A 26,475-nucleotide genomic window follows, 5' to 3' on the forward strand; every position below is an offset into this window, starting at 1 on the left:
ATTTTTTCGAACCAGAAGATTTTTGTAGATGCTGCTGTAAGAAGTGCCCATACTAATTTTATCCGTTATAATAAAAAATGGGAAAGTGGTTTTTGGGAACTTGCTCAGGATGTGGAAATTTTGTCCACATCATGAGACAAGAACGCTACCTCTACACCCTATCTCATTAAATTTAGCATCATTTCATAACTATTCTGGTTTACCTCAACCGCCTAGTCCATCACTATGTTTAAGGGCTGAAGATTATTTTAGATGCATTATCCTTCGATGGTAGCTATTTCAAAAGATGGTAGAACTTCGAAACTATAATATTTTCCTTCTGCTCACGGGTTAACATTAAAGAAATGCTGTGGCGTGTAATACTTAGGCCCGTAAATAAATAAATATACTGAAATCTCAAGAAAATTCAATAACTTAAATTTTAATTATGCCGCTCGTATAGTCGTATAGAAGAGTAAAAATTCATGGATTATCTGTAGATTGTTTTATTTTCAGTGCATTATTAATCTAACGTGTATCTAAGTAATGCTTCTCTGGCTGGAAAGCAGTAAACAAGAAAGAGAATTGGGATTAGGGTGGGGTTTGTAGAGAAAGAAAGGGTATAAGAATAGGATAAATAAGCAGGGAGGAGAATAGAGGGAAAGAACGGCCCATCAAATATCAATATAAAATCGGTACTGTCGGCCGCTTACCACCGAAAGGTATCATTTCTCTCATCAGGCCAGTGCGTGGATGATGCTCAAATTTTTGCAATCTTCAATGGCATCCAGTGGCAATTTATGACGCACCGTAGGGAACTTCAACTCGTAAGATCAGCCTTTCTCTTTCAAATTAAATATAAATTGTATGATTTATATTCGTGATCTGTTGGTGAAAAGGCGTTGTATATCAAAATTTTCCTCTTCGCCCTTTCTACCTTAACTGATACTCACTCTCTCTCTCTCTCTCTCTCTCTCTCTCTCTCTCTCTCTCTCTCTCTCTCTCTCTCTCTCTCTCTCTCTCTCAGTGATAAAGTTTATTGTCAGCGATTTTATGGTCTTTGCAATCGCGAAAACTTGGTTTGTGTTGTCAGTTACTGCCTTGCATTCGAAATCAGTGACAACGTCGGTTCTACAGGTGGAGCATGCTAGTATTTATTTTTGATATGTAAGAAATTCTTTTCCCCTCATAAAGGTGCTACGAAATTGATTTTTGTACAATCTGCTTTACTTAGGAAACTCAAGAAGAATTTTTAATGTTAAGCACTGGGCTGATTATTTTGAAAGGTCCCATGTTAGTATTTTCATAATAACTTCTTAGTCTTAGGCTAAATGTTCTATTCTTTAGAGTGATCTAAAGCTTTCTTGATATTTCCTTCAATGTTAGGTCCCATAGGATTAACCGGCAGAATGTTTTTCAGCCTGGTCTACGACTTCTTAAGGCCATTTACTTAAAGAAATATGAGTCACAATCATAAGCAATATCTCACTATAAATTGTATATATTCTAGCAAAGATTACAGATAATGATCTCCTATTTAAGCCTCTCACGAGGTAAGAGGTGCCAATACAGGCTTTCACGAAGAAAATTCAGACACGAGCTCAAAATTGTACAGTGGAATACCATTCTAAGCTGTAGCCCTTTTACCCTTGTTCACAGAAAACCTTGGAAGCCCCATCATATTCTCGTCCATCCCAACCCTCTGTGGAAGGTGCGGTAAAAAAAAAAAATCTGTCTGATTCGAGGCCCAGAACTATCTTGGGCCATGATGCCATCGCTTGGTGTACATTACCACGCCCTAAGGTCATCGTCCTTGTGCTTGGAGGACTAAGGTCACCCACTTACTATTGCATTCATATTTAGTTCCTTTTTTTCTAGTATTTTCATCCTTTATTTCAGGGAGTCTTCGTTTTTATTTTGATTTTTCAGCTTGTGCTGAAAAAGGCAAATGGTGAATACGTGGGATTCTTATAATACCTACTGACAATGGGAAATGAACGCCCTTTGAGAAAGGAGAGAAATACTTGTGGAATTCATTGAAATGCAAGTCTCCTCTCTCCTCTCTCATATATATATATATATATATATATATATATATATATATATATATATATATATATATATATATATATATATATATATATATATATATATATATATATATTGTAACAGATTTTATTCAAGTAGTTGCAAATTAAAAGACTACTCCGTCCCCGTTGTCTGGTAGCAGTAAAATAAGGGCCTGTTATTCTAAATATGAGTTTACAGCACAATTGTGCAAGTAATCAAGTTTAATATATTGTATACATGCCTTTTCCCTTAGAGAAGGTGGGTCGAGGTGTTAAGCCTTCTATTAAGCAATTACATATTGTGATGAGGCTGCTAGCCCTGTGACCTACCCAGTGGTTATTCAGAAGGCTTATGTGCCGAAGGCATCTCTCATGCATGCGTGTATGTATGTATATATATACACACATATATGTATACATACATATATAGAACATATATATTATATATATATATGTATATATATATATATATATGTATACATATATATACGTGATAAGTTACAGTTTAATGTTGCTTTTTCTGCGTAAGTTGTGCATAGCATCTCGTCTTTCGGTATCTTTCAGTGCATATTCAGTAATCCCAGTAAATCGTTAAACCTTGAGAGGTGGATAATCCTTTAGTATTTTAAAATATACCTGCTCCTGATACACTTCAAACTTAGAATTCCGTCACTGTGGAAAAGAAGGCAGACAATCAAATTCAAGCGAACCGTTGTTGTTGAATGGTTGAGATCACGGTCTAGAAACGCAGGGCTGGTTCCCTTTAGGTGTGGTCAAGTTTTGAATGGGAGTAGTAGGCTTGGTATGGATCTCCTGGGTTTAGTCAACCAACAAGACGTATGTTGACAAATCTGTAGGACATTCTCCTAAAGGAGTGCTGAATTTCTGTTTCTTATAGATGATTTATTATCTCCTGTTGGTGTTCTCATGATCCGAAAGGTTGAATCATTCTTTGTATCAATAGGGAACGCCAAAATGAATGAATTTTTCTTTCATATGTCATTTATGATTTAGTTGATTCCAGAATTCAGCGACATCTCAACTGAGCTGAAAATGAAATTCATAGTCTATAAAAATTTACATTCACTACTATCCAAGAAATTTGTCACCTGGACCTTTCTGAAAGTTGAAGTGTTGGATGATTCAAAGATCAACTATTAAGTACGAAAGTGAGATGGTTAGTTTGATCACGTTTAGCTTCATATATTACCTTTTTATCGGACAAAGGAACGCAAACATAGGTTCATTTCATATTGTTTCATCTCTAAGTTTTAACAGTGAACACCCGTAGAGGGTTAGTGCCGTCAGTGTACAGTGCATCATTCGGTTCTTTGTAGCGTCCCTTGGGCCCCAAGCTGCAACCCCTTTCATCCCTTTTACTCTATCCCCATTCATATTCTTTTTCTTCCATTTTACTTTCCACCCTCTCCTTTCTTGTTTCATAGTACAACTTACCTTTAGTTTCTCATGGCCTCCTTTCAAAACTTTTTACTCAATTTCCGTTTTAAAGCTTAGTGACCTCATAGGTCCCAGCAGCCTTTGGCCTAAATTCTACAAATTATTCTTATTTTAAATTAGACAGCATTCGAGTTTCTCAACCTCTGTGTTAGGTCGTACATACAAAGAAAAGAGGCCAAAATTCATCATGATAATCTCAAAAGACTTGGCTAAGAGTAAAGGGTATTGGATTATTAACTGAACCTATCTTCTCTTCTGCCAGCATAATTTGTCTCGAAAAAAGCTGTGTGAGTCAAGCTAACAACGATATAAGAGCGCTTAGTAAAATACTTAAGGTCAGATCCTTCAGAAAGTCAGCGAAAGTATATATAAAACTATATTCCGCTCCAGCTCATCTGTCACTGAAAAATTAACATTCATTGACAGGAGGTCATGGCAACACTGGGATGTGCTTTGCCCGCTGACAGAAGGTGCGAGAAAAATGCTTGGCGAAGGACCCGAGAGAGAATAATAAACAAATACTTTATGAAAAAAACGAGAGAGAAAAACGAATGATTGCAAAGAGAGGGGGAGAGAGAGCATGAGAGAGTGAAATAACGGTAACCCCATTGTCTTAAAGCATCATTCTGTAGGACTAGGTCCAACATCTTTTTAACTGTGGTATGAGCGAAAATTCAGTACTTTTTATATGAAAATGGTTACAAGCAAAAACATACCGTACCTTTTTATAAATTGTGCTCATTGAAAAGCGCGTAAGATTTTCAGTTAGGTTGAGCTCTTTCTTATCATTTATCACCCTTCATTACTGTTACCCGCTTCTTAGGTAAAATAGGTATACTGTAGAAAAACATATAAAAGCGATAACGGTTCAGTTTCACGTGAAGCTCTAAATCCGAATGTCAAGTTAGATCATTTCCCGCGACTCGCCTCCTTCTCTGGTTGTCCGTATACGTTCAACTGTATTTCTTACTGGTATAGTTTTTATATCATCTTAGCCCGGATATCTGTCTTGACTCAAAAGGACTTATTTGTAATCAAAATCTATTTATGTACATTCGAATAAGATGGAATTAAGCCAATCAGCAGCAGATATCATCAGCTGTGTTGCCAAGGCGAAATGTTTACTACAGATTTCGGTGACAGAGCTGATGCCAATTATAGTTATCGTTTTCAAAAAATTCAATTCAACTAAGAGGCCTTATATCAGGCTCTTCTGTGCAATGACAGGAAAACCAAATGGACGTGCTTTTGCAGAAATTCTGAAAATATTTTTATTCTTGTCGTCTACTCGAAAGAGGGAGTACTCCAATCAGCCTTTTAGGTCAGGAATTTGTATAACACCTACGAAGACTGTATCAATGAAAAAATCGACGTAGTCTAAATGGTTCCTTGCGTACAGGCCTGTCCATCAGAAAAGTTCCTCACTTTACGATTCACTGTAGATTTGTATGTCACCATGGGAAATCCCAAGCTGAAAATTGTCACATTCTAAACCTTAACACGTTCGAAATGATGCTATTACAAATTTTCAGGGGTCTTAGGTTATACTTCAAGGCCAACTGGACTTTGTTCTTCAAACTAGGTGCGATACAGTATAGGCTATTTGGGCAGGTTATCACGAATACGAAAGCACAATAGCATTATATTGCAACTGCGTAACATAATGCCTTCCCTTAACTTGTCAGTGACAATAAAAGAATTCGTTTAATTTCCATTTTTTTCTGAAAGAGAAGCAAATTTTTTTCTTATATACGATTCACCGTAAAGCTTTCGTCACGTCAGATGTAAAAGAGACCTTGACTCGCTCATTTATAACAAAACTACCCTACTTGGCCTAAGTACCCAACACAAAATTTTCAAGGGCTATTTGAAATGCATCTCTCAAAGTAGTCGGACTTTAAGCTTGGCAGAGAATCTCAGTAAATTTATCAGTCTTTGAAATTTAAGAAAATGACACTCGATATGTAGGATGATTATCTCAGATACAATCATCCTATGTATCAAATTAGTCGTAAAGTGAGAAACTTTACTGCTGGACAGGCCTATGTGCAAGGAAGCAGCTGGACTATATCGACTTTCCTGTGATAGTTTTCTTAAGTGCTATACAAACTCTCAACCTCAAAGGCAGACTGGAGCAACTTCCTCTTTCGAGTACACAACAAGAATATAAATCTTTTCAGAATGTCTGCACAAGCACGTCCATATGGTTTTCTGTCATTGCACAGAAGAGTCTGATATGAGGCCTCTTAGTTAATTGAGTTCCATGAAGAATGTGACTACAGTTGGTGTCAGCTCTGTCAACAGATCCGTATCCCCAACCCTAATCCCACCCCCCTCTCTCGTTTCCTGAAATATCTATTGTCCAAGTGTTGACCTAGGCCATAAGTTATGTGCCTACCGTTATTCAGTTGCGATGGGTCCCATCCAGGCTACAGAAAGATGGGGAACCAGCAACCAACCTCATCTTAAAAACTAACTGATAACTGGACAGTTAACACACCTAAACCACCCTTCTCAGAATAGAGAATAGTATATATATATATATATATATATATATATATATATATATAAAATAATATATATATATATATATAAATAATATAGACCATATATATGGCTGACCAACCCGGCCTTGTCTGGGAAAACTCTGAATGACACCCTATAAACTGTCTCTCCAACCCTCCCTCACTTGTTTTTCTTTCTCGTCCCTAATACCCCCTCTCTCTCTCTCTCTCTCTCTCTCTCTCTCTCTCTCTCTCACTTTCCTGTTAAGACAGTTTCTTCAATTACAATGCCCAACTTTTTAACATTTTATATTTCATCCCTTCTAACCCCACCTTCCCATCAGGGCTGAACTTGGACTTAAAGGGCATCGGGAGTAAAACTGTTCATCTCAGCGACCTCGAAAACTATGGATTAGACACAAATATCTGTCATTTTCGGTTATTTCTACATGTAACCCCCTTCCCACCCTCACCGCCTTTGGTGCCAGTGATGCCTTACCCCTCCACAGTATTCTTTTCCAGACAGTAAGCCACGTGAATACCGAAATGAGGTATATTAAACCCATAGAGTTTATTTAGTTACTAAGTCTATGGGCAGAACCAGCCCTGTTTCAGGGAAGCCCTTCCCACCCCCATCCCCTTTGGTGCCCTGTGGTGCTAGTGATGTCTTACCCCCAGAGTATTCTTTTCCAGATAGTAAGTCATATGTATACCAAGTTTGGTTGAAATTGCTCAATGTGTTTCAGAGTTATGCTGGAACACACATACACTACATCCATCCATTTATATATACTTGTAAATATATATATATAAAAAATATATATATATATATATATATATATATATATATATATAATATATATAATGATATAGGTGTGTGTGTGCGCGTACGCGTGTCTTCTGCCTGTCTGCGTGCGTAATTATGTGAATGTTACCATACTTAAACCTAAGAATTATTGTGCAAATCTACCTACTCGTCAGCAGGCCGTGAATCTTATATTTACGAGTATATGTTACATTTACGTTTTAGTTAAAGCCACTTACTTTAGATTTTCTTCCTATGATTATCGTTACAAATATTCTATAAATCTTTTACGTCGTGTGCTTTGTTGCTAACGTACAACATTTTTATAGGCAATAGGAGGACTGAATTCAAGAAGTGATAAATACGTAAAAAACCATCTTCATGTTCTAAATGCACGTCTCTGCTATAGAATACTGATCGTTTTGTCTTGTATAAAATGCCTTTTTTATCAGTAGTTCTAAGCATTCAACTATAGACTGCTAATAAAAACATTCAGGAACACGAAGACATCGGTGATTCAGTGTTGTGTTATTCAGTCTATTTTAAATATTTAAAATATTCTAAATATCTATTTTATGTAAGAAATTATAAACTTTTCTATGACTGGGCGAATAGTGATTATGGCTCTTGTTGTATTCTATCAGTGGGTAATGTAACGCTGTTAACATTTTAGTACATATAGATTATCCCAAATAATTAACAATGCATTTAGGCTGGATTATTTGTTGCTAACTGTTTTTTAGACCTTTTGTTCGTCTGAGGAAAAAACTCCTGGGCTCTACTCGGGCTATTACTTAAAAAGACTTCATTGCTCAGTCTTTTGTCCCGGTATTGCTGAACGATGTTGATCATCATCAGTCTTCTAGTAATTCAAGGTTTAATTCGCGTTTCATCCAAAATACAAATTATGTTGAAAGTTTAACACACTGAACGCAACCATGGTGGGCTGTAGGAACTTGGCGAGTTCAAAGGTCCCCTGGGCGACATTTCCGCCAAGTTTTAATAAACACTGACGACATAGAGCAAACGTGCACAGTGGCAAGAGTAGTCCAGTTATAATCAGTAAGTTTTCTTACCTTGCAATGAAATGATTATGCCCGGCCGTCATTTTCCATAGAAAGGGTAGACGCTCTTGCAGTGTTTATCCTTAGTCATAGAAGCCTAAGCGGTGTGCAGTAAAGAAGTCACTTGCGGACTATACATTACCTACCGTTTCATGTTCCATGACGAAGCTTTGCAATACTAAGACTCAGCCCTATTTCATAAAGTTTGTTATAAGTACATATAAGTGATATTTGCTATAAGTGCATATAAGTGATATTTTTGGTATGCGTTTCACCTCGCGTAATCGGAAAAAATTTATATATACCTACTTTGGAGACAGTGGAAACATGGGTGCAAATTGCAAATAGAGCATAAATGTAAACGAAAAAAGGAACATTTTCTTTTATTTCGTCTCTTGAAATTACCTTTTTCTCAACTACTGGGGTAGTACAAGTTTCATTCCCACTGAGATTTTGTTTTAGACACTAGTTTACGAAAGACAGTAACTATTATCTTACTCCAAATAAAAAACTGCAGGATTTATATACCAGAAAAAAAACTTTTCTCTACCACCCACCGAGTAGCTACGTTGTAGAGCATTTTTTTTTTATAACTGGCGAAAAGATAGAAAGGTTACGACTGTTATAATGAAGCTCTGTTATCATTATTATTCAGGAAATACAGGGGAAGGGAGATAATCCCACATAATGGTAGGGAATTATTTTTTTCTGCATGTCTAGGGACTCATCGAACTTAAATAACACCCATTCACATGAAAATTTGTTGCGTGCGTCGTAACCCCCACAATGCCCAACACTTGGCCAGTTGCTTATTTTTATATTCCGTAAATGGAAAATTTAGCTCCGTGAAGCTTTCATGCTAACCCAGAAATGGTTGACACCTGGCATTTTGCAATTTATTCAACATATGTGATGGGACCTCGTGCAATTTCAGTTTTCTTATACATTCCTCCATTAACTGGCTTCAGTATTTGCGCTTTTTCTCTTCGCATTCGCCTTCAAGATCCCAAAGTTACCGACTATCACCATTGGCCTCTGAATGAATCTGAAAAAATAAAAAAAAAATGTCTTTCGGATGTCATACTACTTTTAACTTTAAATAAATGTCACTTGCGTTTGTGCGTGTGCACGTGCGCGTGTATGTAAAAATCAATCCTTCGATGAAGGCAATAACTAGTGGTTGACAGTTACTTCAGCTCCTCTGTGCCTTTTAAACCTAAAATTCCAGAAAGAATTCATCGCTCTTTACCTTCATTCATCTACACAAGCGTGTGCACAATCAATAATTGCTGCAAAGCCTCGCTAAGTGACGAGAGCATTCTTACAATCGCAGCTCCGGTGTGTATGTTCCCACGCCAATGGCTACTTTCATTCATTATAAGCTGCGTTTGTATGTTGCGAAACTCGCTTGTCTGAGCGTCACGTAATATTTAAGTATGTATGTGTGAAGTGAGGTGAAAGTAGCGGGGCCGAGTCGTGGGTTCGCGGTGTATTCTTCGTAGGAGTAAGACGTTAGGAAAGAATTGTACAAGAGGGCCCCCACCGGTTGGGCGTATGGGGATAAGGGAGGCAGGGGTAAGGTGCGCTAATTGCGTTTACCTATGTCTTTAATCTCGTTTTATTCTTGTGTTTTTGAACAGTATAATCATTCGATGGGTAGAATGGCTAAATGAACAGTTTCCAGAAATTTGCAACATTCATAGCTTTACATGAATTGTATTATTTGTCATCTCTGTAAAGGCAAACACGCATCACTGTAATGATCACCGATGAAGCAGCCATAGCATCTTCAGTCTCCTTGTGGTTTATGCTAGTCATCCCTCCTTTCTAGTCCGACCCCTAATCTTCACAACTGATAGTTAATGTCACTGATTATTCCCCACCCTCTTTTGTTGTTGTTCTCTCTCTCTCTCTCTCTCTCTCTCTCTCTCTCTCTCTCTCTCTCTCTCTCTCTCTCTCTGTCGAAAAGAAGAATCTCGAGTACAATGTTAGTATTAATTTGATCATACTTAGATGCAAAATACTATTTTACTTCTGACTTTGTTTTACTTCTCTGGTCGGTAGACATCGATTTAGCTTCCTTACTGAGAACTGCACATTATGGTGTTATATAAAAATTAATGGTATATATAAATTGTTATATAAAATTTATTATTATTATTATTATTATTTTATTATTATTATTATTATTATTATTATTATTATTATTATTATTATTATTATTATTCAGAAGATGACAAAAATCGGTGTTTTAAAAAAATAACATAGCAAAAAAATACATTTTTCCTCTTTCTTAGCTTCATTAAGTTTAAAGTTGTATTCACTTTTATCCTATGATTTCTGAACAGATGTCATCAAGATAAAATGTAACCAACTCCATAATTACCCACTTCACAGCTATATTTTACATCCAACTATAGTTTAGTGCTTACTAAAACTGTTTATTTTATATTATTGTATTTTTTTTCCCTTGAACCTAAAAACCCTCAAAACATAGACTTCTAAAATTGTAGCTGCATAATTACTATTCTCTGTAGCCTCAGTTTACTTCATGAACCACGGATGGTATCGTAGCTATGTGGCATGGTTAGACTCAAGTCTTATGGAACATCAGCTTCTGGAAAAAGATGTTTCACAGTAATACTGGAAGAAATAAAGGTAGCAGTTTCCAAAGCTATCTCCAGTGTACGTTTATAACCCCAAAGAAAATTGTTTTATTATAATAAAGTAATGTGAAGTTTAGCCAAGTATTTAGGGTATTCTAGATCCTGTATTCAGGGGGTAAAAAGAGAACAGATATTCCCAGTTAGTTTTATTACACAGAATTACACATATATACATACATACATACAACACCAGGAAAAAATAAATAATTTGAAATATTCGTATATCTTATAAACAAATATATCTTTTTGCATAGTGTCATGTGGACAAAATGGGAAATTCAGTGAAGGTTTATCCTAAATTAAATTCACTTTTAAGCTAAAGTCTAAGACTAAAGTCGTTAAAAATTATCTATATAAAAAACTATTCTTCCGTATAAATAGACCTACAACTTTATTTATTACCTATGACTTAAAGTTTTAAGCATTAAAAATTGACGTTTATACAAGTCGTAAATAGCTGGTAACTGGGCCACCGTTGTGACACTAGACTCCACGGCCTAAATGCGAGTTACATTACAGAAACATTATCAGACTAAATGGTAAAAGGAAAATCATAGGTAGATGAAAACTAAGGCTAGTGGAATTTTACTCCTTTAAAGAGGAAGACATTTCATTGGCCAGCGCCAAATTTTGTCATGGCAAGTTACTAGAGGATTCACAATTTTCGCAGAGAATGCCAAATGATCGTAGTCAATCGCCTCTGTTTCCGTCAGCTATTATTGACGTGAATTTTTTAACAGTTGAATGATTTACCTTTATAACTTGAATTAAAAGAATATATTTGTAATGGAGTTTCATAAATAAGTTATGCTGACTCAGTATTACATACATTTCATGAATTTCGCTCAATATAAGTTTATCTACCTTTCAAAAAGACTAAAATTTACCCTCCCAAAGTATAACCCTAAATCACAAGACATGTGCTCCCCACATCCGGCTGTTTTTCTCCTCAGAGACAGAAGACAGACGATTCAAGGCAATGATAAACAGCACACAGGTAACGGAAGATGAGGAGGAGGAGGAGGAGGAGGAGGAGGGAGAGAACGAACGAGAACTACGCCTACAAAAATATAATCTATGTCCTAAAACTACATCACAGTCCAGAATACAGCATTTCATTTCTGCAACATGAACTGATTCAAGAAAAAGATATCACGTTTATTGCACAGCTGAAAAGACAAAATGCTGAAAAATAAAATAATAGGCATGAAAGCATGAGTATTTTCAAACCACATAAAATTAATATATGAGTTGTTGATCATTTTAAGTCTCCCGATTTTTTTCTCAGGAGAAATGGAAGAGATCGTATAGGAAGATTTGAGAGAGTGCTGAGGCTTTTCAAAAGTTTCATAGATTAAACAGAATGTGTTAATACAGGGACAAAAACAAAACATGTGATAAACAGAAAATAAGAAACTGAGAGAAATACCACGTCAAGAGCCATAGAATGATGATTTTTCCGAAAAAGGTTATCCTGGCTATCAAAATGATTTTGAGTATTAATCATACTGGAAGAGTTATTATTAGTTGAAAAGTAGCCTGTAATTAGAAAGAAAGGTTATTATTAGCAAAGATGAGAGCCTCAAAGCAATTCGTAGGAGGCATCTTTCGCTCTGAAGCCAGTTTGTTTTCTTAGTACAATAAGCTTTTCGGGTAGTCGCAAGTCTAAGATATAATAACAGCACAGATAAGTACAAAAGGAATATGCAGCAACACTGAGCTCTCAAGGGAAAACTTTGTGACAGCAGATTCCATAACCAAAGGGAGTGAATTAAATTAGCTAATAGGAAAGAAATGCTTCGTTTGTGATACCACATTCAGGTATCGCTAAGTAGAATGAAGAGGATATTTATCTTATAATGAAAGGAAAAGCGCTAAAATAATTAGTCAACAAGTCACGTTTTCATACTGACTCTGATGACAAAACTTTGTGCAAAAAAAAATTAAATAAATCTTCAAAATAGGACTGACGGGGAGCACATAGCGAGTACCATTGATAATTGATAAAATTTTTATTTTTGAAGAGAAATAAATATTCAAACAGAGCTTGAGACCAAGCATTTCAAATAAAAAAAAATTCAAAAGACATTTCTATAAAGATTAAACACTATGAAAGACTTACGTAAATATTTGCTTGGGTAGTTGTACCAAGGGAAAAATTGCAGTGGCATTTTATGGGGAATAAATAAAAAAAATACATATAACTAAGTTGCATATTTGACAAAATGCCAAGCACCGAATTTATGAAATTTGCATTTCAAGTGTAATAAGTATACGCAGAGCATACTTACTGCAACATACGTTCGTGAGATCAAAAAAACAGGTTTTAATTCAGAAAGTACCTGCCAATTTCAAGAGACAAAACTGAAATGACAAATCATTGAGGAAGTTTAATCGCTTTTCTATCAACATCGTTACGTCAGTAGTGAAAAGATTTTCTCACAGACAATCTCTTACGTGCTGTGGGTGTTATGTTTCACGAAAGTATCTTATGGGAACGAATAACGAAAGTGAAAGTGAGATATTTCTGAATTTCAGTAATTATCCTTTCCAGATGTGCACTTGCACGCTTGCACATCTGTGATTATATGCATACGTATATTTTTCTGTCGATTTTACCGTTCATTCATTCGTAATCATTTGGATAAAACACCCTGCTCCTTTTTGTATCAAAAATATAACCAATATGGGTATAAAACAGCTAAGAAGAATATAAATATTCTATAAAGAAAATACAAATTAAAAAATATCTTTCACAAAACCTAAGAAGAGATAAACCAGATTTAACAGATATGCTCTTGCGGAAGATTCGAAGTAATTTTGGAAGAAAATATTTCACTCCAGATTTGCTCTCGAGAGAAGCAAAGACGAACGAAAATCAACTGCAGATCATCCGAAAGAAAGAAGATTTACTCCAGAGAGAGAGAGAGAGAGAGAGAGAAGGCAAACACTAATGCCATTCGCTTTAGGCGTAGCTAATGTGAGAGTCCGAGGGTTCGGGATCCTTATAAATATTTTCGTTCAGGGAATAGAATGAAACAGCTCGGTTGCAATCCACGTTGAACCAGAGGTCACAGATAAAGTACTCCTGGTTGAACACTGTGCCGTTGGGACATAGGAAGGAGTGGACCTTACCATCGTGCAGACACATGTGGTACACCTGTTGGCATGGAAATTCTTGTTAGTCATGAGCTATATAATCTATCTGTTTTTTGTTAACTACGTGATTACTAACAGTATGCATAAATACTTTCGAAGTCAATAGCTGAGTGGTTGAAAAAGGAGAATTACTGAAATTATAAACAGGAATACCACCAGATGTTTGAGCAAATGAGAATTCTCCAGTTGCTTTCTATTATAGTGGGGCAAATAAAGCTTCATTTATTTTATCACACAAATGAATGAAATTCTCCTGTATATTTATTCAATTCTTAGCACGAGTGTTAATAAACATATAAATCCGTAAGAAGATTTCGCGTGTCACTCCGTATACAACTACGGTGGGAGGAGAAGGTTTGTGCATCCTAAATAACAAAAGAGAAACAAAAGGAAGATACGAAGAGGCCGAGGCTGCGGAGATGAGTTAGGCGTTGCGCCCAATGAGGAAGGGGTGAAGGTAGAAGCGGCAACTTTCGTCGACACAATGGCAATAAGGAAAGGTATGTGGCAAGTCGTCGTCAGCCGTGAGAATCCTGTGGGAACCTCCTGTACGCTGACGAGGCAGCCTCTCCTGACCTCTGACAGAGGCAGCCTCTCTTGACCTCTGACAGAATGATACAGTGAAAGTGAAGATCAAAGATGAATGAAAAGACAGATGAGAAGGGAGAGGGCACGGGAAAGGGTGGTAATGAAGACAGGAATTTGATGAATAGTCCGTAGGCTCGTGTACGGACATAGTGTTAGACAGACGGAGATAAGGACAGAGATAGAGAGAAGCGTACAGTGAAAAGAAATGTACTATTGATAATGCAGGATAATTCAAAGAGGCAAAGAAAATGATTTCCTTCTAGCAGACATTCTAAGATTCTGGAATTATTGAAGGATCACAAGGTTACAATTAAAGTAGCTATTGCAATATCTTCCTTCATTGTTTTACCTAAGAAGAATTCCTTCGTACACTTGATAAGAAAGACACCATTAAGGAACAATAGCCAGAACATTTCTGAAAGTTTGAAATTGGCACCGTTTTTGGAATCGCAAAACTATCGGGAGAAGAACACAAAATTACAGGTGGAAGTCTGAAATCATTTAACCTACCTGTTAGTTCTTGTTATTAAACTTGTACATACAAAAGAAGCAGAGATGGTAAAATAAATAAGACAGACCATTATTAATGAGTCTTTACAAGCAGATTGGGCAATGGATTATTATTACGATAGACTCTGCGAACACATTCCAGAATAGAATAGCAACATTAAGTCGTTATCCCAAACTAACTGCAGCATAACTGACACAGCGTAAATGTCCTACCTGACAAGCAGCATCAGGGTCAGCGTAAATTCCAGGCAACAGTGACTGGCAGGTGAACTTGGTGCTGGGCACAGAGTGGAGAGTTGGGTAGTCCTGTCCAGCAACTCCGAAAATGCAGTCAGCGTCTGGGTCGTTTTCCGAAGACTCGCAGCGGTAGTCGTATACCTGCTGTTTCAACAAAGAGATTGGATGAGAGGACAGAATATAACGCGTAAGGAGTTAGAGAATGTGGTGTAATTCGTGGCAGTGCTTTAAACCAACTTCTGGTTATGTCAGATAAAAAAAAAATAAAAGAAAAACTGAAAAATTACGAATAAACAAAAATGTAGAGATATACAGTGGGATTTGTCAAGTCGCCAAGTTCAGCGCTTTCGACTCCGTATTTTTCTCTTGTTATTTTTATGTCCTTGACCAGTATCATAGTACCTTTCTTCTAAGCAGTTAAGCAATCAGACATAAGTTGGACTGTATGGGATACCAACGGTACAGTAGGAGTAACATTATGGCCCTTTCTTTATTATTAAACTCATAATCACTTTGTCTCATAGTTAGTCTTCATTTAGAATTACTAGTTTTGTGAGCATTGGCAATCTTTGAACTGTTGTCTATTATTCAGTGTCTATCAAGGAAAGGGAAAACGTAAAGAATGACTTGGTATCTTAAAGGAAAATGCTTTTTATATCTTCCATATCCAGAAGGACTAATTAATATCGCAGGGAATTTCGATCCGTGCTTAAGTTATCGGTACACCCAACAAGCCAGGTGCGCGCTGAGAAAGTAAAACCGAAATTGAAATGGACATTCTGCACTCAGGATGAATGCAAAGTATCACAGAGCCTTCTATTGTGATACCATTCAGTGGGTCATCAAACGGAGAAAGTGACCAAATTTTCCGGAATCCTTTATGGCTTCCGTACAAATGCCACAGACAAATGTGAATGTCACTTACATGGCGCAGGATGCGGTTAAAATGACAAATGGCTATTATCTTGAAGCAACTATGTCTGAAATGTGCAGTTGCTGAAAAATATTCTGTAACGTGAAAAAAAGAAAGGAGAGGAAACGTGTGAAAGGAACGTAATCAGCGTGAAGATTTCATATTAAACTTTTTCCGGATATCTGTAGCGTTTCATTAGTATGTTGGTTTGCCAGATTTGTATAATAATGTACAATTAAGGAAGTGGACTCACGTTTGCGTGCGTTAACGAATGTGACTTCCAATTCATATAATATACACGTCGTCACAGCAGAGGTACTACAGACAGAATTTTGTCAAAAAGGCAAAGTCATATCTCATGAAATTTAAAAATTGAAAGGATAATTCAGTTAATGGACAAGTTTAAAAATAGCATTAAGTATTAAAGTTATCATCTGGATCGCGAATAACCATGGAATTTATCACTGAACTTTTTAGGAGACATTCAGAGAAGAGTTTATTCCTCACAAGAACATGACTATTCTCCTTCAAATAGCACATTCACAGTAAGACATATGGAGAACTCTAATCACACTTTCATAAATGTATAAGTTTTAAGTTCAGTGGTAACTTCATTCACTGAAGTTAGTTAATTATTAACGCGCGGTGGTTAGCTGTTTTCCTTTAATTATGATTAGAATACTTTGATAACTTTGAACATCACAGTTACGTTTGAAAAAGTCCAGTGTACTAAAAAAATAAATAATGAAAAATGGTCAGTTTTTACAATAAATTTGTCCTTTTATCGTAGCTCCTTAATTCTGTTGTGCATGTGGATTTTTATGTCTATTTATAGCCTGGGAAATGCATGTGCTGTCATGGCGGTGAAATTCCACAAACTAACTTATGTGGGTACTTCATTTGGAATTTATCTTGTTTATCTGGATAAAATTGTTTCTATATAATTCATTCGTTAGCAGCCTTCTTATAAAAGTCAAGAATATGTTAACAACATTTCATTTTTATGTGAAATCAAACAGGATATAGAAACGTATGTTATTCACTTATTTATCATTTCACTTTTCTCGGGTAACACTTGCTATACAAACTTACTCGTTTTGCAAACACAAAAGATGATTGTTCTATCGTTAATTTCTTGCATTCATTAACTACAACAGTGTTAAATGCATATATTAAGAAAAGGTTATCGGACATTAACTAGAATACAAAAATTCCTTGCTTTATATTCAACCCAAGTTTTCCTAAACCTTAGCTATTCTTTCATCGTTAACAGTAGCTTTCCTTTTTTAAACTACTATACTTTACGGCTTTTTGCTTTTTCAATCTAATACAGTTTCTTGCAGTTCAAAGCCTTTGCAAGAGCATTTTCTTATCGTTTAGATTTGTTTATAGATTTCATTTTCTATTCTCATTTCGTATATATGTATGATTATATATATATATATATATATATATATATATATATATATATATATATATGTGTGTGTGTGTGAATGTATGTATGTATGTTTATGCGTATACATAATGTATATATATATATGTATATGTATGTACATGTATGCGTGTATGTACATTTATATATATGTGTATACACACTCATATATATATGACTTCTAAGTGCGACTTTCTTTCCCCTGACATATGGCCCACCAGAAATCCACTTAAGCAATCGGCAAAAATGCAAGATCATCTTATGCTACTTTTTCTTTGGTTTCTACGTACAATGACTGTGCAAGTAATTACAGACCATGCTTGTAATTTGCATCAATTACCTTTTCACATACGTACTTCATACGTTATTAATCTTTTGCCTAATAGAGTAAAACCAGCGATAGATGCTCTGAAATTAGAAAGGAATAACAACAGTTAAGCAGCGAAATGATAAACATTAACATTTCTTCGTTCTTGGCCAGAGGCTAAGCAATTGTTCAGTAGCGCGGCACTAATTCGAGGTTATTTTCTTCGGCTTATTCCTTAGTTTTCGTTTCAGAGATCGTTTGCTTAGCTATTTGTGTTGTACGTCTATAAGTTTCCTTTGATTCCTCTTGGAAAAAAAAAAATCAAAATTGTATCAGTAATATTATACTTTTTCTTAGAAAATACATAGAAATGTATCATCATCGCCGCCAACGCCTTGCACCGAAAAGGGCCTCTGAGAAATTCCACCACTTATGTGTTTCCCGTGCTTTCACTTCCACAAACATCCACTCGTCTCCAGCCTCCCGTCTCGTAGTTCTCATCCAAGTAGGTCTGGGTCTTCCAACTCGCCTGGTTCCCAGAGTAGCCCAGCTGACACTATCACGTACATATCCACATTATCTCTATCTCTCCCATTCATCATTATCTCACCTACATGTGGAACTTCCCTTATGGTATCAGTTTTTGCTCTATCCTGTCATCTGACTCCTGATAATCTCGAAGTTCTAATATATTTTAGATTTACTTTCATTGTCATACCATGATTCATGTCCTTTTAGAAATACAGATCGTACGAGTTATGTGCACTCTTAATTTCGTATATGCAATTTCAGAATCTTATCCAGCTGTCCATTATTTGATTTGCCTTTTATATTCTTCTACTAAATTCCAGTTCAAGAGAACATGCATTGGACATCATTGTTCCTAAATATTTGGGAGATTCAACCTCAGCAATCCTTTCTCCATCTATTGTTATTTCACCCCGCTGCACATACTCTGTCATGGTTTTTTGTTTTCCTTACCTTCATCTTGAGTCCCATCTCTAGAGGTATACGGCGCATTCCATTAGGCAAACTTTGTAACTCTTGTGGAACTTTGTTGATTGAAAGAGCAACCTTTTTTCCATCTCCAAAACTTTTTTCATTATAAAATCTATCAAAAACTCAAACAATCAACAGTGGTTACAAAACATTACCCTGTAGCACCCCTCTATTTCAGCAAATTCATTTGGCAAGGCTCCATCAACACTAACTTGGTGTCTGATTAGTACATCGTTAACAGGGATATATTAATGTCGTAAAACCTTCCATAATATTGGTCTATGAACGCTGAAAACTGCCGTTTCAAAATCAAAAAAGCCGTCAGAAGAGTATTTTTAAATTCCATGCAGTGTCTTAACCTAAATATTTGATCTGTGCAACTCCTGCATTTTTTAAGACTAGCTTTTTAATCTCCAAGCATTTTAAGAGCATCTTTTTTTTTTCCTACTGAGAATGAACATCCTGAATATTTTCATCATAAATAACGTAAATAGAATATGTCTATAGCTGCCATATTAAGTCCGTTCACTCTCTTTGGAACATGTGCTGTGATATCCAGTTTCCAGTCAAGTAGCTTTGTTTCCCCATTCTAGACTCTCCTAAACAGTCTAGTCGGTATAAGAGGAATCCTTTTGCTTCCAGCTAAAATCGCATTCTATATTTTAAGTTTCTTTGTTATTGATTTCACCTAAAAGAAAAATCGTGTATTCATTAAGCAGTATAAACAGTTCTTCTTTAGCTTCTGGTTTATCAATCATTTTATCCTCTTTATATCTCTTATTCATACATATCCTAACAAAAGCGTTCTGCCCAGTGTCTTTCTCTTTCCTCTGATGTTATTATTGGCCCATCCCTCCTTTTGACTGGTATTTTCCTCTTTTTCTATTTACCCAAGGATATTTCACTAATAATTATGTGTGCTACCGAAACACCAGTGCCATTTGGTTTTACATGGATTTATCAACATCACCCGCCTGTTTTTTTTTTTTTCTTTCTTATATGTTATTGTGCTTCTTTTAAATTCACTTTGAGGACATGAGTACTTTACATGTTCTACGTTGCATTCTTTATCTCCTGAAAATTTTCGACAGTTGTGCCCCAGGCTTCATCTGGTATGTAAGGTTTCCGCCTTTGTCCCCCTACTTTTGTTCCAGCAGACTGATAAAAATTCGTGGTAAACGAGTCCTCGCTGATGGTCGGTGCTTCCTCAGATATCATTTTCAGAACTACAAATCTATTTTGACGTCCATTTGCAAAAGTTCGTTGTTCGTTTTCGAGAAGCTTCATTACATTAAACTTAGGTACCCTGTCAACTTTCGTATTGAGTGCTCTTCGTTTCAGCTTTATAGCTTGACGATAACAAGTTGGTGGTCACTGACGACATCTGTTCTACCATAGCTACTAACATTTCTGTGGGTTCTGTTTTCCTCCATTGATTATTATTAGATGTAATTGCTTTCTGTAACTGCCATCTGGAGATGTCAAAGTATATTTCCGAATGCCCTTGGTTTGGGAAAATTAGTAACAGTGAAGCCTTCGTCCAAACTTCTTTGATTTTAGCAACTTTTGCATTTATATCACTAACAACAATTTTCATGTCGCTTTCTGGTTTTACTTCTTTAACGTTCTACTTTTCCAAGTAAAATTCATCTTTTATTTCTTCAAAGTTCATTTGTTTTTGTATAGCTCAGTATAGTATTATGTATCCTCAGAAACAAATTTCTTCTAGGAAAAAGTTAAAAAAGAATCAGCGTTGGGAATAAAATGTAGTTTGTATGTAAAAGTAAACCTTGATTTGGAAAATGTGTACATCGCTTTCATACATCGTAAAAATAAAACAAAAATTATGAAGGATGTAAATCAATGTAATAATTTGCTTGAACCAAGCAAACAATGCTATATGCTGTTTCGTTTTTAGATTAAAATCTCTGTTGATTTCGTACAGATTATTAAGCCATAATCGTGCCCTTCCCAGCCTATGTCAGCTACCTGGTTGTGTCGATTTGGCGAGAACTTATATTCTGAGTCAATACAGGTTATTTTCATCGTCTATATCCATTTAACCTTCAAGATTCGTGCCCAGAGAGTTATGTGCTACATAATTGCAATATCTGTAGTTTATGGTGAGTCTTTCAAGATTATTCTTTTTCTTTAAAACAGCGATGAATTTGTTTAAAGGTGAAAAATAGTGTTGTTCCTTATTATTTGATTATATATATCTCCAAGCACCGGTAATTTATTCTTTAATACAGTGAATACGGCAGATATGTCATTGATAAACTTTCGCATTTTTATGCCAAAGAACATGATGCCTAAGATGTCCAGATAACAAGCAGAGTCATAACCGTAACGTCCAGTGCCTTCAGACGTTGTTATCGTTAATTACGCTGTTATTTAATAGTCTCGTTTCCTTAGTGTCACACTTTCCATTTCCTTCGTGACGTCACGACGTCCGCTTGTCAGAGCAACACGCAAGTGATGTCGTGCGCCTAATTACACCGCTCGTAAACACGGAATGAGACCCAGGCATCTAAGCGCTATGCAGTAAACGCCCCCCGCCTCCCCGTAAGCGTCACATGAGTCTCGAATGCGGATCGAAACAATTTCGCTTGCATGCTAATCGCATATGAGAATCAGACTTTCTCTTTCAAATCTGCGGTTTATTCGGAGGTTTATTGGCCGTTTGTCAAGCTGTTCGGCTTTTCTGAAACGTTCATCTACAAACATATTACGCTCTTGAATTTTGAAAGTGGATGTCTTATAATCTCTCTTTTTTAAGGCATCTCGAAGTGTTGTCATCGCCGTCACTGGAAATGAAAGAACGACAAAATTTCAAAGGGAAATTGAAGCCTTTCCAAAGAGAAAATTCGAAAATAGAGAACATGTGATTGCATGAGTAACGCATGATATTGATCTGATAAATTGCCCTTACTGTAAGACAATTTAGTAGGTTTTCAAAACGCGTTTTCTGCCTAAAATGTAGAATTTTATTTTTATGCATTTTTGTATGAAAATTCGATTTCTGCCTTAATTTATTGCTCAAACGCATTTTCATAGAAAAAACTGGAAAGGAGACAAGATGATTATTGTTGATGATGGATGACAAAGATAAAATTAACGCAACAAAGAAAATGAGAAAACATTTGTTTTCGCTTCCATTAAGTAGCACCACATAACCTCTCCCATTCTCTTACCATGACTCCCCCACCGCCCTCCACTCTTCCGCCCTCAGTGTTGGAGAATGGACCAAAAGAGTAAAGTAGAAAGTAAATCTCTGAGAGCAAATCAGTGATAATTAAAATGATTGCATTGTCAGAATGTACGTTTACCTTCAATCTAACTTTTTAATGCTAAAAAAAGTACGGCATGTTTCCAGTGCGGTCATGCGAAAGGGTAAATAATCGGAGTGCTAACTAGTAATCATATAGTATATATATATATATATATATATATATATATATATATATATATATATATATATATATATATATATATATATATATATATATATATGCATATATATGTGTGTGTGTATGCAGTGTAATGTAATGCAATGCAACATATTACGAAAGAGACTTAGACGGCTAAATTTGCTAACCTTTATCATGCACTTCAAAGAAAGTGTGTAGGCACTCATTTCATTCTTCTCCGGTTTTTTGCTTCGTTTTTTTTTTTTTATTTATTTGTTTTGAATAAATCTCATAACTTGTCTTCACGGTATTAATCTCTTTTTTGTTTCTAAACTTAGCCTTTTGAGAAAGTTATGCCATTTGCCTACAGAGATGAATGAAGTGCTATTACTCTGAATAACCCTTCTCTCCCTCTCTCTCTCTCTCTCTCTCTCTCTCTCTCTCTCTCTCTCTCTCTCTCTCTCTCTCTCATAAAAGTCACCAGCTTACCTGTGGAGGAGCTTCAGGTCTGTACAGCTCGGCGGCATTGGTCATATTTTGTAATGCAATCCCCAGTAGTGCCACCACAACCATCACTGATACATATTTCCACCACACTAGAAAAGAAAATAGCGGACAGAACATAAGATCTCAATATACATATATGCGTGTACGTATATATGTACATATATATACATAAATATACATAAATATATACTTACATACATATATATAGACATATGTAATATATCTAGATATATATATATATATACATATATATACTTATATACATATATATAGACATATATGTAAATATATCTATATATATATATATATACTTATATATATATATATATATATAAATATATACATATATATAGACATAAATAAATACATATATGTGTGTGTGTATATATATAAATATATATATATATATATATATATATATATATATATATATAAGGTTCATATTTTATTTTGATGTCTGAAACTTTTCCGCACAACTTTTTAGCATGATTGCCTTGCAATTCTACTCATATTTATCTAAAAGCAATTTAATACTGTCAAAAGTGCATAATCGCTATATACTTACTGTTTTATAGTTTTTTCCGGGAGATTTCGTTGAAATTATTCGTAGGTACGTAAACCACTCGATCCCTCCTTTCTTCCTCTCTGATTCACTGAAAAGATTTTACCAAACAAATAAACAAAGGAATTTGTTTTGGTATTAAAATTAAGATAATCAAAAAGAAAGTATTTACTATACAGCCTGATACTATGGTCTTGTTTGTCAAACACGCTGACCCAGGATCAGTATATATAGAGATTGGTAGAATCTATGCTTGCAACTGACCTCAGGCCCTGTGATTAAGGTGCCGAAGATTCTGCATTAGTGACAGTACGATTTGCAACATTAGCTGGTCTTGAGATAAAGGGTCGCCCTTTATTTTAAAACAATTTTGTAAGTACATATAACATATTTGTCAGTAATAATGCATGTGTACTTGTATATATATATACTGTATATACATATATTTTAATATATTATATATATATATATATATATATAATATATATATATATATATATATATATTGATATATATCAATATATATATATATACTGATATATATACATATTGATTATAAACACACTGCCAAGTTATCTATATATTACACCTTACCACAGGGAAAATTATGTATTTACGTAAAAAACTGTTGATAAATAAAGGGCGAACCCTCAAAATTCCTCTTAAGAACAAGTAATGTTGCAAATCATATTCTTACTCAATGCAATATATATATATATATATATATATATATATATATATATATATATATATATATATATATATAATATATAATTATATATACAGTATATAACAAAAACTTCATAAACTAATGCTTACTGTCTTACATTTTCCTTACATGAAATACTGAATGTTGCAAAAATCGAGCTCATTTCTTTGGCAAAGGATGCTGATAGTTATTATTTTTTCATGAATGATATATGAAACTTATTCAGAAGTGATAAGGAGACCGAGGGGTCGAAGAAGCAGCTTTCCGAATGCAGTACCCTATTCTGAAGGAAAATAGTTTAAGTAATGTACATTTCATTAGACTGATGAAATAGATAAGTAGTGGAGTGGACCTCGTATAATTTTCAAGAAAATATAAAGTCTTCCAATAATGCAATAAGTAATTTGGTCTTTCCTTTTTTTTATAAAGAAAGTGATTCAAATAAAAAGTTAATAAAAAACGACACTATAGTGTTTGTAAACCAATTATATTTCTTTAAATGAAAATAGGCAAATTCGTTTCACCTATAACATCAGTATATGGCCAACATGCGCGTACATACGCATACAGTTCTACATTTACGTATGTATATATATATATATATATATATATATATATATATATATATATATATATATATATATATATATATATATATATATATATATATATATATTTTCGCATACACCGGGACATTTTTTTATATTTACAAAATATCCAGCCACTTATTACCCCGTTCACTACACCTTGGTAATAACTAACACTGTACTGTCGTTATTTCCCAACCAGGCGGCAGTTCGAATTCCACCGGTGATGAAGTACTAATAATTTATAATTCCCTTAAGTGTAACCTACCGTACTGCGAGGTTAGTGAACTGGATGTTAAACAGAAATTTGTTGTTTAATATATATATATATATATATATATATATATATATATATATATATATATATATATGAGATAGATATATATATAGAGAGAGAGAGAAAGTTAGATAGACATAAATATATATATATATTAATTATATATATTCATATATATAATTGTATATATACAGTATATATATACATATATATATTGTATATATGTATATAAAAATACAATGCCACGAAATTGACGCTTAATCTGTCAATCTTCTGATAATTATGAGTCGATTTCCAGTCGTGTCCTTCCAAATTCCATGTTCATATACATACATATATATACTATATATATATATATATATATATATATATATATATATATATATATATATATACTATATATATATATATGTATATGTATATATATATATATATATATATATATATATATATTTATATATATTACGTATATATATATTCATATATATGTGTGTATATATATATATTGTATATATGTATATGAAAATACAGTGGCCACGAAATTGACGCTTAATCTGTCAATCCTCTGATAATTATGAGTCCGATTTCCAGTCTTATCCTTCCAAATTCCAAGTTCCTTTCCCACGCCGTGTTTCAAACTCTTACCAGGGACGATAATAGTTCACCTCTTTGACCAATATCTTACGGTGCCAATAGAATTTAGTCAAGATGACGCTCATGGGTTTTTATTCTGCTAATATATCCATTCAGTCCTACAACTGCCATTGCTTCAAAAATAATAGCAATTATCTGGAAGAGTTGGAGAAAGAACAAAATGGAAGCAATCCCAGATTATTGATATTAAAAGAAAAGAATAGGAAACGAGAACTGCACCCTTGTTTGCAGCCAGTCATTAGCACGCGTGGGGATGAAAGCACTTATTATTCTCACGTGGGAGTTAACGAGTGGAAATGTACATTACCACTCATTACTGACGGAGCATGGCTCATTTGTGGGGGGAGAAGGGGAAGAGGAGCAAATGAAAGAGTGATAAAAGAAGGTGGAAAAGGGTCGCTGGACCAGGTGCGGAATTTAAAATCATAACCAGCTAGGATATCTTCACGTTGTAAAAACAAATGGTTTCACTGAAGCCTAGGTAGAAATTGCTTAACTTTTTTTTATATTTACAAGAGATTTAGGCTTTAAGTGAAGGATGTAGAATTCAGAAAATTTTAATCTTGGAAAATATTACCTTACACTTAGGAGGTAAACGGCACATGGGACGCAAGAAAGTTCCGTCATGGTAAAAGGGCAAATAAAAAAAAAAAATTAAATAAGCACTGAAGAGCGGGCGAGAGAAAGGGGGGAGTGAAGTTGCCTTGCGGAGGTGTAGCACCCAAGTCGTTTCTCTCTCTCTCTCTCTCTCTCTCTCTCTCTCTCTCTCTCTCTCTCTCTCTGTATGTGTGTGTGTTTTCGTGTATGTGAAGATTAAAACTAGCACAAATTCAAGACCAATGAGTAGTTTTTTGCACTGTATGCATAGAAGTAAGTACGTCTGTCGTTCACTGGAACATATATTTTCATGCATCTTGACTGGATATAAATGTCAAATTGAGATGCAGATGGTAAATTACTGAATTTATATAATAAAAATAACAAGAAATCCCATTTTCTTACCCCGCTGTTCATCCATTTACAATTTTACTGGTAAGGAGTTAATATTGTCAATAAGCAGTGAAATACATCTCTTCGCC

General features: G+C 34.9%; 2 protein-coding genes across 9 annotated transcripts in view; one reads left to right on the forward strand and one right to left on the reverse strand.

Moving 5' to 3' along the window:
* Positions 1-26,475, forward strand: part of LOC136835334 (uncharacterized) — a 188,402-nt gene that overhangs the window by 6,331 nt on the left and 155,596 nt on the right. The window lies entirely within an intron of this gene.
* The window catches only part of LOC136835328 (U-scoloptoxin(01)-Er1a-like), a 37,966-nt gene continuing 22,169 nt past the window's right edge, over positions 10,679-26,475 (reverse strand). For 3 of the 5 annotated variants that reach the window (XM_067098674.1, XM_067098676.1, XM_067098677.1), the window contains exons 2-5: positions 23,173-23,260; positions 22,590-22,696; positions 15,016-15,183; positions 10,679-13,705 (exon numbers count right to left, since the gene is read on the reverse strand). In XM_067098674.1, coding sequence (XP_066954775.1) covers positions 13,511-13,705; positions 15,016-15,183; positions 22,590-22,696; position 23,173 — 471 coding nt within the window. In that variant the 5' untranslated portion in view covers positions 23,174-23,260 and the 3' untranslated portion in view covers positions 10,679-13,510. The remainder of the gene's footprint in view (positions 13,706-15,015; positions 15,184-22,589; positions 22,697-23,172; positions 23,261-26,475) is intronic. The other 2 variants (XM_067098675.1, XM_067098678.1) reach the window with 1 other exon arrangement.

Source organism: Macrobrachium rosenbergii, chromosome 55, assembly GCF_040412425.1.
Source record: "Macrobrachium rosenbergii isolate ZJJX-2024 chromosome 55, ASM4041242v1, whole genome shotgun sequence".
In the NCBI taxonomy this organism is placed as follows: Eukaryota; Metazoa; Arthropoda; class Malacostraca; order Decapoda; family Palaemonidae; genus Macrobrachium; species Macrobrachium rosenbergii.